The sequence below is a fragment of the Cyprinodon tularosa genome, unplaced genomic scaffold (genome assembly GCF_016077235.1).
Source record: "Cyprinodon tularosa strain WSP-4 unplaced genomic scaffold, ASM1607723v1 ctg359, whole genome shotgun sequence".
NCBI classification, from domain to species: Eukaryota; Metazoa; Chordata; class Actinopteri; order Cyprinodontiformes; family Cyprinodontidae; genus Cyprinodon; species Cyprinodon tularosa.
In genome coordinates this window covers 3,103-20,814 of record NW_024039073.1, presented here as the reverse complement: position 1 = coordinate 20,814, position 17,712 = coordinate 3,103, and the positions used below count along the sequence as shown (strand labels likewise).

The window sequence follows — 17,712 nt, the reverse complement described above, 5'->3', positions numbered from 1 at the left end:
AACTTTGCAACTAGCTCAGACTGAGGCAGACCAAGACCGTTTGGACGGACCTAGACAGCAATTGGATGGTGGGGTCATGAGTTAGAAAGGAAGAGGGACGCGGTTGTGAGGAAAACCATACAAAGTTAAACCAGCCCGGTTGGTCCCCATTTAAGTTGGTCCAGCATGCGAAGAGGACTCAGACACACTTTCAATAAACACTGCACTTTCCCCGTGGCAGGAGCTCAGCAGTACAGAACACTTATAGGTAAACAGCTTCATAGCAGCGAACGCAGATTAACGTTCACGCTGGAAAAAATCTAAATCTAGATAAGTCATTTTTTCTTAAAATAAGTGCATTTGTTCTTGGATTGAGAATGTAAAAGGGACATTTATTCAATGGAACAAGACAATTTACATATAAAATAAGAAAACGCAATTGCATTGTCTTATTTCAAGTGCATTTTATCTAAGTATTTTATTTTAAGAGTAAAAATACTCATCCCATTGGAAAATAGTCTAATTTACCTACTCAGATTAAGGGTAAATACACTAAATTTAAGAAATTTTTACGTATTTCTAGATCGTATTTCCAGTGCTGGGGAATTTCTGGGACTGATCATCCTGTGAATGCGTGGTGGGACCTAATGTGACAGAATCGGGGGCCTTTGGGGGCCTAAGAAAATCCATGCCAGAATCATGGAAACCATTTTATTCTTGGTTCCTCTTAAAAATGTACCATTTCTTTTGTTTGTCTATCAAATAAAATGGGACAAAAAAAGAGGTCAAGGGGTACAAATACAGACGGGATGTTCGGATCTTTGGACACAGTTTTGCTCCGAGCCCAGTTTTAGAAATATTACATCTAACGAGTATAATCTATAAAATATCTGCTGTCAGAATTACTTTAGAATTGGCTGTTTTTGAGGAATATAACTTCTCCCAAATTAAACAGGATTTTGTTGGTTTAGTTCTGTTGGACAGCACTAGTGAGGGGTTTAGCTGAGGCTTCATGGGACGATTTTTGCATGCACAACATTCTAATTGCTGCAGAACCCTCAGCTTGAGGATAATCCAGTTCTGATCAAACTGTTCCACATTGGCCCCTATTCTTATCCCGTCTGTCCTACGTTCTGCTGTAAAGTCATGTAGGCACTAGTGTACCAGTTCCACCATCCAACATTTGACCACAAGGTGATTGCAGGTGAGAAGGAAGACGAGCCTTTGTGGGTCAGGGTCCGTGTTTCACAGTTTGGATCGTAGGTCTGATCAGGAACTTTTCAGTTCTGTAACCGGTGTTCTGTCAGATGAGCATACCCCATCAGACCAGCATACCCGTAGTCAATACGCATGCGCAAGACGTCAGCTTTGCGTTTATCCCTTTAGTTTTGTGTGAAAAAAAGACTTTAAACTACCTCAATGGGCGTGTATCCCTTTAGTCATGTACAAAAAAACAAAACAATGGAAGGTGAGAACGGCATACGCTTCAAAAAACACCAAAAAGTAAGTAATTAAATCATTTTTTTGTACATGAATAAAGGGATATATGCCCCTTGAGGTAGCTTTAAGTCCATTTTCCATACAGAACTAAAGGGATAAACAGATATTGACCATGGGTATGCTGGTCTGACGGGGTATGCTCATCTGACAGGACACCGGTTCTATTGTCATGTTTGGCATACAGTATTTAGTCCCATTATCTGCACCAGTTCAGCTACTGTTGAGCTCCGGATCAAACCAGGGGCTGTCCTGGGGTTTATTGCACCCCCTGGTGGCTGATTTCATATCAATCTGCTAACTTCATCATCATCCAGGGATTTTTGTTTGTCTGTCCTCTTTTCATTTCACTTCTCACTTTTTATGTTCTCATTTCTCTGGAGCCTCCAAGATGAAAAAATGTAGTAAAAGGTCTGAAAGTCTGTCCTGCGTGGACGCGTCACTGTTTCACCCCTTCCACAGTTCGACTTGTCTGATAACCTTTTACTAAATTTCGTCAGCTCTGAGTCTCCGTCCCACTCTTCACATCTTGGGCCTTAATCAGTGAGTTCTCATCCTTTTTTTTCCTCCTCAGGACGTTTTAGGTTGAATCACCTCCTGCTCCCACCTTCACTCCTCTCCTCACAGCTTCTGTGTTTTTGTCTTTCTTACCTTCTTGTGTCCTTAACTTTGACCTCTTGCTGCTCTTCCTCTCTGCTCAGGGTCAGTATTGACCCGGCCAAACGGCAGATAGCCAAAACAGGGCCTGCCAACCCTTCTACCCGGGGAGGAAAGACCCTTAGTAAGTCTTCTGCCCTTCAGTTTCTCTGATTCTTTCTTTTTTTCCTTTTCTCATCGCCCTCTCATGCTTTGTTATTCTTTTTTGGCCTGTTCTCCTGCCATCCATTTTAATATTCTTTCCTTCTTTTTTGTCGTGTTTCAGTTTCCTCAGATTCGGATTTCTTTCTTTCAGATTCTCGAGCAGAAGATAGAGAGTTGTAGGAGGATGGAGATCTAGAGTAAGGGCTGTTTCAATCTCTCAATTTGTCCCTCAGGAAATGGCAAAAAAAAAAAGTCTGGTTTTCAGACGTTGCTCCTCATGTAGTGTTTTTCTCTGCGCCTTTCTGACTGCCTGGGGACCTGCTGTCCGTCCCGTCTGTTCACTTGTCCTCTTTAAATGTTAATGGTTCCGAGTCTCTGAGTCCTTTACACGTCTTGTTTCCTCTACGCTGTAAGTGCATGAAGGGAGCCGGTGCTGTCAGAGGAGCAGGAAGCTCAGTGGAGGCTTTTTTTTGTTTACATTATTCAAACATTGAGACGTTGAAGTAAGACCACAAGAAAACTGCTTTTTAATCCGTTTTTGATGTAAAGGTTTTGTGAGAAAAAGTGTACAAAGAGTAGAAAAGAAATTAAAGACTATAACCAAAAGTCTAAAAATAAATATTACAGATTCACTAATGTGTGATTTATGGCCCATTTCAGATCCATGTTTTTTTTCTTTTTTTTTTTTCTTAATCTTAAACCTTTCTGAGGCAACGTTATATTGAGGCATGTTTGTAATAGAAATTTAGCTAAACACTGGACATCAGGCTGAGACCAAAAAACACCTAATTTTACCGGGTGTTTTGATGGAAATCACTCCATAAATGAAGACACTACACCATCGTCTTCCTACTGCCTTCCGCTTTATTTTAAATTTATTGAAATTTCCATTCCATAAAACCGCCTCCTCCTTATGTAAAAAGTTTTATCAAAAAAAAAAAAAAACTTTAATCAAATGTATTTTTGTATTTTAGTTTGCGCGACACTGGTCCGCTAACAAGATGGACACATGAACTAAGCTCAACACCTGTAGCCTTCTCGTTATCTATTCCACCGTACTAACATGTTATCCCTATGGTGGGGCGCAAAGTAACGTCTACTGGCCGAAACAAACCAAACTGCTGAGCTATGAAAGGTAAAGCAGCTAACGCCGGTGTAGCTGCCAGATCTGCTCGGGTCCTGCTTATGCCAGTGATGCTACATGATGTCTAACATTGTGGTTTCCTAGAAAACGCTAACATCAAGCAGCCTCACTGTGCAGAGTCGGGAGCATCTGTAGCGTTAGCGTGTCTAATGACCGAAGAAGTTTTACCTGATCGATAACAAAACTGAAAAAGAATCTGTTTATGGTGAACAAAGCAACTGTTAGAGCATGATATAAAGGGGGAGAGCTGGTTAGCGCTGTGCTCAGTAGCTAACAGGTTAGCCTCTTTTAGCTCGATTAGTTAGCCACATTAAGCAACACTACTTTTACATTTGTGTCAACAACCGCTCATTTCCTATAAGTAGAATAACTGTTTTATTCGTCTAAAATCTCTACGTAAATCATTTTTAAGATGTCCCATTTGTCCTCTGCCCTCAGATCTTAATAAAAATAATTAAAATAAGCTGAAACTTTTTTTTATCACTTTGGTAAATGCAGAGATGGCAAAAGTACTCACTTTCCGTACTTGAGTAAAAGTACAGATACTTGTGTTAAAAAATACTCTGGTAAAAGTGGAAGTACTGATTAAACTTCTTTACTCAAGTAAAAGTAACAAAGTACAGGCTTGTAAATTTACTTAAAGTATAAAAGTAAAAGTAGAAACCACTTTTTTCATGCCGTTGCCTACATTTTAAATGGATGTCTGCCAATAGGACTAGATCTCCGTTGTGTTCATTTTCAATCATCTCGTCGTCCATGCTACTATGCTAACGCCACCGCCACCAAGCTGCAATGATTTGCCGTGAATGAATACCGCCGAATCTGTCGATTCATCTTGTAGTGGTGCGTCAAATGCAACGTGGATTCCCATCCAATTAGATTGAATTTGGTATTGACGACGTGAAAAATAATAACGGTAACTCCATTGAAATGATTCAAAACTAAAGTAACGAGCCAATTTTTAAAATGTAAGGAGTAGAAACTACAGATATTTTTGTAAAAATGTAAGGAGTAGAAGTAAAAAGTCGCCATAAAAATAAGTAGTAAAGTAAAAATATCAGAAAAATCTACTTGAGTACAGTGACAAAGTATTTGTACTTCGTTACTTCCCATCTCTGGGTAAATGGCAGAGCTCAGTCTTAGAAGACAGTGCTTTAATTCTACTTTCGGCTACTTTAGACGGCCAATTAAATGTAAAATAAAAGCAAATGCAGGTAATATGTTGGGAATCAAAAAGAGATTTGATCTTTAAGAAACGGGTGCAACGCAGTTTGTCCAAATTGGGTTGCCATATGTTGACGTCATAAGAAGGGGCGGGGGCCCGAGCAGATCAGGTTCCTACACTGGCCAAACTAAAGCGCCCTGTTCACCTCCAGCCTCTGTGCTTCCTCCGACCTCGTTTTACATCTCAGTCATACTGCAAACCATTAAAGTTGAATCTTCTTACCATTGTCACTCTGATGAATGTTCTGGATCCTGGTAGCAGTAACCTCTCCGAGGCAGTTAATGTGAGAAATGGCTGAAGCATTGATTCTTTAACCAGCTGAGGTTCCTGGAGCATCATGACTAAATATCTCACAAAACATTAAAAAGAATAAGAACATTTAAGCATCTAAGGTGCATCAGTGAGAAAAACATTATATACACTCAGATCAATGTTTTTAAGCCATTTTATTTATTATCGTGATTTTCTACTTAAGTTAAAGCAAATATGACAATCGGACCAATAAAACACATTTGGTCTTAATAAAAACAGAAATCAAATGAATTAAAATCGCAGCTGTTTTTTTGTTTTATTTTTATCATGGACGTGTTAAAGTCTGTTGTCTTTTTAAAGTTATTCAATGAAAAGCTGCTCAAACTAAATGTACGGTAAAAAAAATGGAGCGGCAGTCTTTTCCTCCTTCCTGTGGATGAGATGTCGGAGCGTTTGTGTTCCGGGAGTTCAGCTTTAGTCACAGGAACAGAATGTTGTTGAACATTCGACTCGCTGACTGTGAACTTTGTGTTTCTGTGAGTGTTTGCTGTCTGCGAACCTGACGAGTCTCCCTCCACCAAAAAGTCTTCATCTGCTCGCCGACTTTTCCAATTATTCCTAAATCTGCTACTTTTTACCCACGTTTAGAATAGTCGGCTCATTTTTAATCCCAATCCCATTAAAATCCGGCGATAATCTGATCTTGTTGGAGAGATTTTAGCAGCTTCTCTGCCTTTACTTTCATCCCACCTGCTTGGTTGCTGCTGTTTTGGGTTGAAACATTTCTGCTGTGTTTTCTGTGTTTTCTTGGTTTGAGTTCAACAATCCTTACTTTCATTTCCCACCGATGTTAATGGAAGCCTGCTTTTCCATTTCTCTCTTTTTTTTTGTTTCCGGTGGTGGCTCACACCGTCCTCCACGTTCCTTCACTTTCTCTTCGCACCATTCACTGAAAATGTTTAAAAATGTTTTGTTTTTTTGTTGTTGAACACAATCCACATTTTTTTTCTTCTTTTTTAATCTTTTGTCCCCCTGTCCACCGACTCTGCCATGCCTTCCTGTCGAATCTTCTCATGGCGTCTCAGAGTCTCATCCGAGTTTGAGAGAAACGGGAGACTTGAGGGCTCAAGGTGAGGATACCTGCCCCCCCTCTCCCGCTGCTTCCTGTGTATCTCCTGCTATCTTTATGGGGGCGCAGGCCTCCGTCTGTCTGTCTGCAGCATCAGATCCAAGTTGCTTTACCTGGATATGTGTTGGATTCCCTCTGACTGGCCTCGCTGAATGTCTGAATGTCTTGCAGCACCTTGTTATTAAAGCTGTGCCTCGGATTGAGTCGGCTGTGCTATCAATGCGTTTTGGTTGCATGGCTTCATAAAGGTGCTGCTCTGTTAACACTGCATGTCGGTCAAAAAATGTGAAGTTTACCAATAAATTAGCTGCAAGTCTTCCTCAATCTATGAAAAACCCAGAAAACTATTGAGGACCGCTTAGATTTTTAAAATGGGGAAAAAAAAGCAGAAAAGGTTAGCATTTTTATAATTGTTGTAATTTAAGTTTTTACATTTTATATGTGAAATAGAGAATGTTTATACCTTTTATAAATCTTTATATAGAGTTTTCCTCCTCAAGCTTGTTATAGGTGGAAAAGATTCAGATTTAATTCCAAAAAAGTAAAAAAACAAAGCAATCCACGGGACTTTGTTTCCAAGTTTGAAGATGTTTCGCTTCCCATCCAGGAAGCTTTTTCAATTCAAAATGTCAGGAATAGCGTCGAGTTCGAGGCTTTATAGAGTAACCCATCAAAGCCTTGTTTTGGTTTAGAAAACATGCAAATTAAACTGGACAAACGGGTCAACCCCTTTGGAATGGGGGTCGTTTGGCCTCTTTGTTAGCCTGCAGGGTATGGGGCATTGCAGGCTAATAAAGAAGCCAAACGACCCCCATTCCAAAGGGGCGACCCAATTCGTCCAGTTTAATCTGCATGTTTTCTAAGCCAAATCAAGGCTTTGTTGGGTTACTCTATAAAGCCTCGAACTCCTGGATGGGAAGCGAAACTTCTTCAAACTTGGAAACAAAGTCAAGTGGATTGTTTTGTTTTTTCTTTTTTGGAATGACTATGACCTGGATGACTGGGAATAAATTAATTTTTAATTTATGTAGATTTAAATTATGTAGCACCACTCAAGATAAGAACAAGAGCTCTAAAGCAACACAAGAGAAAATGTGTTAAACATTGAACTAATATTAGATATATAATCCAATAGTAGATTATAATAATATAATCCAAACAGGTGAGTCTGTTGAGTCTATTGGTCATGATGCGACGGTTGAGTTTAGAATCTCATTTGATTTTTTTTTGTAGTTCTTATACTGAGTTTTTCATTATTCTGCTTTGTCTCGTTTATCTTTAATATTTGGCTAATTTTAATATTCAAATGTCAGAAATAGCAGACAGGTGATCTTAAAGTTATGCACTGAAACTGCAACTGCCAACAGATTAAAAGTCAATATTTTATGAAACTGCATGATGGTCAAAAGTATTTTTTCTCAGTTATTGTGAGATTGAGCAATCAGAATATTAACTTTAATCTTACCGGCTGTAGTGAGCTTAATGCATGATAAATACCTTCAGATATGGTTTGCATTTTTCTCATCTTTACTTCATTAAATGTTAGGATATAGAATCTCTCCAAGACGCAGCTGAACTGGTGGCAATGTTAAATGTCTTTTAAAAAAACACAAATTATGCTGTAAGAAAAATGTGTTTAAAGGATGAGATAGAATCCAGTTAAAGGGCTAATAATTAATGTACCTTTCAGATTTAGATTTTAAGTAATCAGTTTTTTCTGAAAGGAAGAATGTTAACATCTCGAAGGCACGGAGCTAGAGTCCCCTTCAATCTGTGGAGGAAGCTAAAAATGGCAAGAGATGGATGCTGAAATGCTGCTGGAGTTATTTATTCATTACTGAGGGACAGTATTCAAAAATCAAAGTATTCCTTTGATTTGGTTATATTGTCATTTATGCTGTTATTTCCTATTTTAAACTAGTAATTTTATAAGTGGGTCAGTGTTTGAATAATTTTGGGCTTAACTGTCGGTGTTGGGATGTTTGTAGAGTAAAGCCAGCTGCAGTGATCTTCTGGGTTTTTCAAAGATGGCTTCAGTCTTTTCTTTTGCTTTTACTTCCCCTTTGTTTGGAAGTCAGACAAAATGTAGTAAAACTCTCACTAATTTAAAATTATATTAAAAAAAAAAGTGATTTAACTTTGCCTTAAACTTTAATAAGTTGTTATAAGTGCCAAACAGACACAAATCTTTATTTCCATGAAGTAAAAAACTTCACTACATTTTGTCAAGGTAAGGCTTTGTGCTGCAACCCGAATCTGACCCGACAGTAAACTGAGATGAAGAATCTCAGGTTCTGATTCAACGTTATAAAAGGCAAAAATGATCCTGTTAATCTAAGCAAACCTGTCCTTGTTTTTCTCCCAACAGTCGCCATGTACCTGGGGATCAAAAAGGGGAAATTAAAGACGGTAAACCCCGCTCCCTCAGATTCACTTGGAGTATGAGAACCACCAGCTCCATGGAGCCCTGCGACATCATGAGGGAGATTCGTAAGGTGCTCGACGCCAACAACTGCGACTACGAACAGCAAGAGAGTTTCCTGCTTCTTTGCGTCCATGGAGACGGGCAGGCTGAAAACCTGGTCCAGTGGGAGATGGAGGTCTGCAAGCTGCCACGTCTCTCCCTTAACGGCGTCCGCTTCAAAAGGATATCTGGGACATCAATCGCTTTTAAAAACATTGCTTCCAAAATTGCCAACGAGTTAAAACTATGAACAAAAGGACTTAAGTATACATTAAAAATATATATTGAGGTATTTAAGCTGTACAATCATCCAAGTAGCAGTTTCCAAATGTCTCCTTTTTTAAACAAAACACAGTCTGTATTGAATATTATAATGTATAGATAAAGGCTTTTTGGCAATAATTACTGAATTATCTACTAATATCTGTTTTGACCGCTGGGGGTCGCCATTACCGAGTTAAATATGATTTGTCATGCTGTGAATGTGAAAAAAAGAAGAAAAAAAAAAGCAATTCTGGTCTTATTTATTTCACCTTTTGTTTCTCATGGTTAAAGTATCCCTTTTTTTTTTTTTGTAAATACTGTATCTTGCTTTCCAGATGGCTTCACTGCAACACTTTTTTCTTTTGTATTTTGTTTAAAAATTAGAGATTATGGGTAGTCCGTGTTAACGCCCACATGGTTAAGGTTCACTCATGTCTCCATTAAAGCATCTGTCAACTTACGCAGTCTCATCGCTAGTGTTTGGACCGGAACCAGCAGACAAGTTTTAGTCATTTTTGTTTTAAGATGAGCACACCTTTAAATGAGTTTGATCCTCTGCTTTTAAACCGTACATCAAGTCAGATTATGCTTCAATTAAAAAGCATAATCTGATAAAATTACTAGATATTTGGTCACCCTGTCATCCCCTCTGGAGGAAGCTAAAGATAAGCCCTTAATGACTTGTAGCTCAATGGCTAAACTATCAAATTAAAGGGTTAAGCAAATTTCAACCTGACATTTTTATTTTTTCAATCCTGTGTATAGAAACTCTTTTCCAATATGATTAACCTTTAACCTTGTTTTCTTTGGGGATGCATATCTTGTTAAAGAGCCTGAATGTGAATTTTATATTTGGAAGGGATATAGTTCAGATCAAAAAGCTATTTATAAACTTCACTATCAAATCAAGTTTTTCCACTAAATGGCACCAAAACTTGAAGAATCTAGAAATTCCTAACAAGTTGCTCAACAGACCTTAAATCCTTTCAAAAGTAAACTATGGTGAGAGCTACATCTGGAGAAAACAGGAAGCGTCCCAGATGTGGCCAACTACCACAATGTGCACCCAGAGGCTGGAAAATGCACAAAACATCTGAAGCAGAACATGATTATAGGATTGATAAGGCTAAAGAGTCATTTTAACAAAAGTCATGTTTAAAACCTGTTAAAGGAATCATGGTCTACAGGAAATCAGTGATTTTAAGGAAAGAAAAAAAGATTTATCTGAGGGAGTGATTAGAAGTCCTTCACCTCCCCTTGAATCTCAGCCATGTTGATTGGTTGATGTTAAGGCAGCTTGTCTGCAGATTTATGCCCAAAGTTTTTAGTGAAACATTTGAGGCGTTAAAGAACTCTGGCCATTTGCAATAATCATAGTGACTTAATTTGACGTTTTCAGTTTGCAAACCAGAATCATTAACTTTCATGGAAATTATAGTTTTGTTTTAATATCTGAGTGATTTTGCTTTTAATTTCAGTCACGTTCATCCTCAGAAATGTTCCATAAAAGTTTTAATTCAAACATCCAGTAACTTTGGGACCCTTTCAGCTCAGGCAGATCTTAAGCGCTGTTAAAGTCTTTACGGTTAATAATTACAAATTCCTACTTGAACCAAACCATTTTTATTACATTTCAGATCTTAAATACAGATGTTCACACAGAAACATGAAGTGCAGTCAATCCTTCACTGGGTGGAGTTTAGAGGGAAGGTAGGAACAAAATGGAGGGGGGGGGGGCACTGTGCTTCAGGCTGCTTTACTTCTGGGCAGGCATCAGGTCATCAATGGACTGGCCTTTCTCCAGCCTCTTCTCCATCTCCACCAGCAGTTTGATCCCATCAACCACCATCTGCACCAGCTCCACCTCAGAGAAGCCCAGTCTGTCCGCGTTGGAAATGTCGAAGATTCCGCCGACGGCAGCCGTGTCTACGCCACCTGAGAGGGGACAGATGTTAGTCTGATGTACTGTATGGGGGTGCACAGTAATATTAGTTTGTAAAGAACTGGGGGGTGGGGCTCTTACCAGTCCCACGTTTCTGAAGCCTCATTTTCTTTAGAACCTCCTCAAACTTGGCGTGTTTGCTCATGTTAGGCAGCTTCACGTGCACTCCTGCGCGCAGCCCAGTGCCCAGGTTGGAGGGGCAGGTCAGAATGTAACCCAGGTGTTCGTTCCACATGAATGCATGGCCCCTGTCTTTAAACAGAGCCTCGATCTGTGAACAGGGAGGAATTCATCATTTCTCCTGATAAAAAGCCATCTGAGGCGTCGGTTCTGAACTTTCCCACTGACCTTGGTGAGACCTGTGCAAAAGCGAGAGAACACTTCTTTCATATTGCCGCCTTTCTGCATAGAAATCACACGCAGATGGTCTTCCTCGTTCACCCACACAAGGAATGTCTTGTTATCGTTGTGCCTAAAGATAAACAGATCAGAAAAAAAAAGACAAATTTTAAAGAAAACATTAAACTCTGTAATAAATGGTAAAATATTAACTGAACTTGCAGCGTTGTCAGAATTGAAACATGGTACCTGCTGAATTAGTTTTGAATGATCAATGCTATAACCGGTCAGCAATTTTATTGCTTTTACTAATAGACGATGGTGGCGTTATATGTGCAAATATCTAAACAATGTGAACCAGAGTTTGGATCATGTGAAGTTCTGCTGATCCTTAAGCTGCGTAAAGATGACTGCATTATCTCCTTGGCATCCATCAAATGCTGCAAAAGCCTGTTGATCACCTTTTCATTCGGGTCAGGTGTGGAGGCAGTGAAACACCTGAGGAGCAGGGCTAGACCCTCAAATCACAGCCTTTATCTGAATTCATAGTCAAAATAATGAGCAGCAGTGAAACTTATTTTCAAGATAATGATTTAGGATTTTACCAAAACAGGCAGTTCTTGGAACTGGTGTATTTCACTAAGCTTCAGCATCAATTAGCCTCAGGGGCGGAAACCCCTGGCTGCGTTGTCGAAGATGCTTTAATCGCTTTAGACGCTCCTCGACTTACTGCTCTCCTGCATCACCCCAGCTCATCTGAGATACAGACTGCAGAACCCTGTTTAGAACGCTTGTTTCATCGTCATTCAGAATTCTGTCAGTACTGAGCAACAAAATGAGCGACTGTAAGGAAAGATTGTCGAGAGTTAATCTAACACCTTTCTCTGTCTACCTTACAGGCCTCAGAGTCTTTTGATTTCCCCATCCTCAGAAATCATTTCATTTGAAATAAAATGGCTGTGAATACATTCATTGCACCCATGTGATGGTAACAGACTCCTCAATAGAATTACAATGCCAAAAAAGTAGATCTAAAGAAGTTATTTTTTCTGAAAATGAGTGCATTTTTTTCTTGAATTGGGGACTTAAATTAGACTATTTGCCAGTGGAACAGGACAATTTACATAAAAAAAAAAAAAAGGAATTGTATCGTCTTATTTCAAGTGGATAATATCCAATTATCTTATTTTAAGAGTAAAAGATCTCATTCCATTGGCAATTCATCCTATTTACCTACTCAAATTATGAGTAAATACACTTAATTTCAAAATGTTTTACTTAATTCTAGATCGTTTTTGCTGAGTAGCTGCCAAATGGCTAATGACACAGAGCATAAAACCGCTATATGGGCCGACATATGAGCTAACTATTGTGCTTTGATCGGTGGTAGGAATCAGTTAGAAATCATAGAACATGCTAGCTCCACGCAGAAAGGCTCCAGGCTGAAATAACTCATAAAACCCTCATAGTGTCAGCATGACTGCAGACTACCACTGTGCAGTCTCTAGTGCCACTTTGATTTTAAACAATGAATAAATGAACCTGTTGCCTGCTGATCCAGGGGGCTTTAGCTGGATCTGATATCTGGCTGATTGCAGAGTTTACACACTGAAGGCATAACGGGAAGGCTTACCAGATCCCTCTAGCATCTGGCCAGTCACGGGCCATTCCGGAGGCGAGCAGCAGGGGAGACACCGGCTTATCAAAAAGGAAGTGATCATCAATGAGCTGCTGCTGCTCCGCTTCAGTCATGTTCTTCAGGGCGAAGTATTTCCCCTTCAGGTCTCCACTCAGAGAGTCCAGAGCTGCCGTTAGATTAGAAAAACATCCAAAATCAAATGAAACAATGGGCTCAGATTAGGGCTTATAAAATCAGACCTGTATACAAGTCTTCAAGCATACCAAAGGTTAATTCTTTTGTTTATTTTAAAGGTAAAAGGTTCTCATGTCACACCTAAAGTTATGAGGTGTTAATCTGGTCAGTGCATGTTCAAACTGCTCCCACTAGAGGGCAGTCCACTTTCAACATTAAATCTCAGCCAGTTCTACTGCAGTGAGCATTCCTGGATTCCTGTGTGTTTGACAGTGACTGCTTCCTCTATACTGTAGGTTCATACCATCCTGACAATAAGATTCTCTCTCCAGTTTACCTTCAACAGAGAGCTTCTCCACAGCCCGCCTCTCTCCACGGCTGCAGTGTGGTGGCAGACAGAAACCACGTATGCTCCGTCCTGTTCTGACTCGGGAACTCAGAACATAATTGGGGTCCAGGTCGTCACCACCCTGATGTGGCAAACAGGCCACATCTGTTAAAATCAGTTACACCCAGCAAATCCATTTTTCACATTGAGCAGCAGCTCTGAAGTACCTTCAGGTTCTCTGGGTTGAGATCAGTCTTGTGCTTGTCTGTGGGTTTGTATCCTCCATGTCTGTGCTCAATCACAGGGTCCAGCAGCTCTTTGAACACCTCATATGTCTCCTCATCCCCAGCCACACAGCCCACAGTCATAATAAAAGGGTGACCTAAAGATAAAGGATGCAAAACAAAAAAAAAATCTTATACAGTATAAAAGGTTCTATTGTGTCCAACTAAAAGTGTTTGATCAGTCCTAAGGGTTCAACTGTTACTGTACCAGGATTATCAACCCCTGTCTGAATGACACCATCAATGGTGAAGCCGTTTGGCGTCATCCTTCCTCTCAGCCGCTTGTACATTTCCAGATTCAACACCTTAGCCATGAAGTTGTTGTGTTTACTGAGATCTGGAAAGTCCTCCTCAGCTGTTGACCATTTCTGGGTCAACCTGGTCATTTTGACAGAGCTAATCAGAAACAGGATCTAAAGATAAGGGCAGCCTTTCTACACTATGGAGATCTAAGTCTTACACAGGGTGACATCATTCGCCTATAAGCAGCTGGAATCTACAAACAGCTGCTTTTCATAAATTGTAACATCTGTTTGGCATTTGCTGTAATGAATAAGTGTTATGGAATTATGCATGCAATCAATGGAAGATGGCAGCTAGGATTAAACGGCACACCATTGGCTCTACGTTATCTCACTGAGGTCATAGTCCAAGAACTGGTGATAATGCTCCCTGCAGGGGGCACACAGCACCGCCAATTAACCTCGATAGGCACAGAAATGTTTTAAATAGATTGGTTTACCTGGGTTATCAACCCCAGTCTGAATGACATCATCCAGAGTAAATCCACTGGGCGTCTCTTTGCTCCTGAGCTGCTCGTAGATGGCAGGAGTCAGGACCTTTGCCATGTGATTGTTGTGTTTGCTGAGGTCCGGGTATTCCTGCTCGGAGGAAAATTTCAGCTTCATCTTGTTGTGCGTGTTTCCGAAAGGCATGGCTTTTCCCTGGGCGGGTGATGGAGGGGAGAGGCGGTGAAGAGCAGCGACACAGACCGTCTCAAGTTTACAGCTCAAGGCTAGACTAGGATGGGTTTTCCTTCAATCACATCCAAATATGTGCAGTTTAACATATGATTCCACATCCTGATTATTACAACTACTTTTTTACATTAACCGCATAACACATATTTTTTACAAATATTCAAAGTAAGCGGCGCTCTGAGATTCCTCATAAAGAGATAAAAGACAAGTTTATCCTTGGTTTTAGAAATAAAATCAAACGGATTCTCCTACCTGTTGTGTTTGGACTTGGATGCTACTGCTATTATTATTATTAGTTGACAGTAAGATCCCTATGGTTCTGACTGAAGAGCAAAGACAACAGCAGCGACCTCCCAGCAGCTCTCCGAGCAGCCTGACTGCAGATGGAAATTTATAGATGACCATCTCTGCTCCTATTGGCTACTGCTGCTGGCCCATTCATTGGAGGCGTCAATTTCACTCTCACTTCCGGTCCTCCCGATTCACAATTTCTATAACAATCGGCTTTTTAAAATGTACATGGGGAATATATTATCGCTAGTATACGGGAGAGGATTAGGGCCACTGAAAAAAAAAAAAAAAGTGAACAGATTTTTTTTAATTTTATTTCATTATGATATGAGGAAAAGTCAGAATTCTGACTTTAATCTCAAAATGTTGACTTTTTTTCTCAGAATTCTGACTTTAATCTCAGAATTCTGACTTTAATTTCAGAATTCTGAATTTTTTTCTCAGAATTCTGACTTTAATCTTAAAATTGTGCCTTTAATCTCAGAATTCAGACTTTTTTCTTGGAGTTCTGACGTTAATTCTGAGGGAAAAAAACCCTCAGAATTCTGAGAAACAAATCAGAATTCTAAGATTGAAATCAGAATTCTAAGAAAAAAAATTGAATTCTGAGATTAAAGTCAGAATTCTGAGAAAAAAATTCAGAATTCTGAGATTAAAGTCAGAATTCTGACTTTAATCTCAGAATTGTGACTTTAATCTCAGAATTCAGACTTTTTTCTCGGAATTCTGACTTTAATCCCAGAATTCTGAGAAAAAAGTCAGAATTCTGAGAAACGAATCAGAGTTCTAAGATTAAAATCAGAATTCTAAGAAAAAAGTCAGAATTCTGACTTTAATCTCAGAATTCAGACTTTTTTCTTGGAATTCTGACTTTAATCCCAGAATTCTGAGAAACAAAAGTCAGAATTCTGAGAAACAAATCAGAATTCTAAGATTAAAGTCAGAATTCTGACTTTTTCCCCAATATTAAACTGAAATAATATCTAAAAATCGGTTAACTTTTTTTTTCCCCCAGTGGCCCAAATCCTCTTCCGTACTAATATTACTAAACATCATCAAATCCAGTCAGTAGATTCACAATAAAGAGGAGTAAATCTTTCTGCTGGTCAAAACCTCCTAGGCCTCTAAAATCCATAAAACAGATTTTAAAATATTTTAAACTCTTTAAAGCCATGATTGGTATCAGCTGTTGTTGTGGATTCAGGATCAAATCCTTTTACCAATCAATGTGTTTTTTTAGCCAATGCATTCCAGTTAACGTTCTTCACAGAAATGCTTCTTCTACTGTAATTTCCTAAAGATTTCCCAGAAATGAAAGGAGAATATGATCAGATCCTGCCTTTATGTGATTAATTAGAGTCAATGCTTGGATGCTTTGCAAATCAGAAGCATTTAGAAAAAAATTAGAGAACTATTAAAAGAATATGTAAAATGGGATTTGGTGCAATATTGACAGATGAGAATGATTTTGGTTAACGCCCTTTAAAGACGAATATATATTTTTTAATCGAATTGAATCACAGCCTAGTCTGTGAGCCTATTGTGACGTCACACAGAGAAGAAATACTCCGTTTAACTTAAAACACTATTATTTCATCATCTGAAAATATTTTTTAAACATTTTTATTATAAAATTTTATTCAGTATAAATACAGAGAAACACATCACTGAAATAGAGAACGGTTGCAAACTTTCTGTAAAACAACCGTGTTTTTTAAATATTACTGGGGAGGATGGGAACCTTTAAAGGCTTACGTGTATTTTCTTTTAATTTAAACTAAATTAGATATTCTTGCTTTATATAAACCATATATTTTTAAACCCTGAACCCCCTGTAAAGTTTATTTCACATCATTCGGTCTGCGTCCTTGCGGTGCATTATGGGTAATGCCTGTCCAGTTTTTTTTTTTTCCAACTTAACTTCCGTTGAAAACAAGCCCACGTGTGCTGCCCGTCACTTCTTAGCTCTTGCTCTTATAACTGTATCCAAGAATCCTCCTTTTTTGGCGCTTTAATTTTGACCAGCTTGCAGCGGAGGAAGGTACGTCCGGAATGTCTAACGGCTCCCCTTTCTCTTGAAAAACCCTACCAACCTTCTGTTAGCTACTGTTAGCTTACACTTAAAATGCTCCTAATAAGTTCACTAAACACTCCAAGAGTTTATATATCAGCTCCAAATAACAAACTTTTTCTGCTGTGACCTCTTCGAGTTCCTGACGTAGAGCCAAACTAATCTAAATGTTTTAAAATGCTGCTTCGTCCTTAGCTTTGCCCTCATTTAGCTAAGGGCTAGCAGACGTTATTCTGCTTTAATAACGGTGAATCTGTTTCAATGTGCCAGTTACAAACCTCCATCTTTCACTGTTACTCATCTTTTTAGGTTCCCATAAATGTGAATAAGTAAAAATGAAAGGTACCCAAACTGTTTTGCCAAAACATGTAACATTCCGATAAATTTAGTGTAATGTGGTAAACGTTTGTATGAAATACTATGAATTAAGTAGATTTTCATTTAACACATAACTTGTAGTAAATATTAAGGTCATTTACTTACATCGTCTCCATAACGTCGGACATTATTTTGCCTTCTTCCATTACAGGTTACAGAAAACTGTTGTGTTTTTCTCCAAAGTCTATTCGAAGTGCCGATAAATGTCTTAACGGTCAGAGCGCGCGATGTTAATATCAACCAGCGCCTGGTTACTAGGATGGTTACCACGGCAACGGTAGAATTTTCCTCCTGCTGTTAGAAAGTATGAAGAAGCCATCTCACATTCAGAGGCGGATTTAGGAAATTTGGGGGCCCGGGCCAAAACAGGCAGGGGGCCCTGTGAATTGAGAAGACATAAAACAAACCCATTATACAGATACAGAAATTTTAGTAGAATAAACATACATTATTTGTTCTGTGTTTAGTCCCTCTCTTCTTTTTCCCTTTCTTGTTTTCTTCTCTATGTTTTGTACTCAGCTGAGATTTCAT

At 39.0% G+C, this 17,712-nt stretch overlaps 2 protein-coding genes across 18 annotated transcripts in view; one reads left to right on the top strand and one right to left on the bottom strand.

The window, feature by feature from the left end:
* Positions 1-9,215, top strand: part of LOC119790237 (MAP/microtubule affinity-regulating kinase 3-like) — a 68,514-nt gene extending 59,299 nt beyond the window's left edge. For 5 of the 17 annotated variants that reach the window (XM_038295699.1, XM_038295696.1, XM_038295697.1 and 2 more), the window contains 2 exons: positions 5,984-6,028; positions 8,396-9,215. In XM_038295699.1, coding sequence (XP_038151627.1) covers positions 5,984-6,028; positions 8,396-8,741 — 391 coding nt within the window. In that variant the 3' untranslated portion in view covers positions 8,742-9,215. Of the gene's footprint in view, positions 1-2,177; positions 2,258-2,398; positions 2,475-5,983; positions 6,029-8,395 lie in introns of all 17 variants that reach the window. The other 12 variants (XM_038295702.1, XM_038295700.1, XM_038295701.1 and 9 more) reach the window with 5 other exon arrangements.
* Positions 9,216-10,359: 1,144 nt separating this feature from the next.
* On the bottom strand, positions 10,360-14,861 carry LOC119790239 (creatine kinase B-type). The gene is made up of 8 exons (XM_038295708.1): positions 14,694-14,861; positions 14,204-14,405; positions 13,405-13,559; positions 13,187-13,319; positions 12,670-12,841; positions 11,046-11,169; positions 10,779-10,968; positions 10,360-10,690 (listed from the first exon to the last, which is right to left on the bottom strand). The coding sequence occupies exons 1-8, from the start codon at positions 14,844-14,846 to the stop codon at positions 10,512-10,514; spliced, it is 1,308 nt and encodes a 435-aa protein (XP_038151636.1). The 5' UTR covers positions 14,847-14,861; the 3' UTR covers positions 10,360-10,511.
* Positions 14,862-17,712: the final 2,851 nt, after the last annotated feature.

What these genes read in the sequence shown, in the direction of transcription:
- LOC119790239 (XM_038295708.1), bottom strand. Translation starts at nt 14,846, where the DNA reads ATGGTCATCTATAAATTTCCATCTGCAGTCAGGCTGCTCGGAGAGCTG. An exon ending in GGAGAAGCTCTCTGTTGAAG is followed by an intron (nt 12,842 to 13,186) that starts GTAAACTGGAGA and finishes ATCTAACGGCAG; the next exon opens with CTCTGGACTCTCTGAGTGGA. An exon ending in TTTGCACAGGTCTCACCAAG is followed by an intron (nt 10,969 to 11,045) that starts GTCAGTGGGAAA and finishes CCCTGTTCACAG; the next exon opens with ATCGAGGCTCTGTTTAAAGA.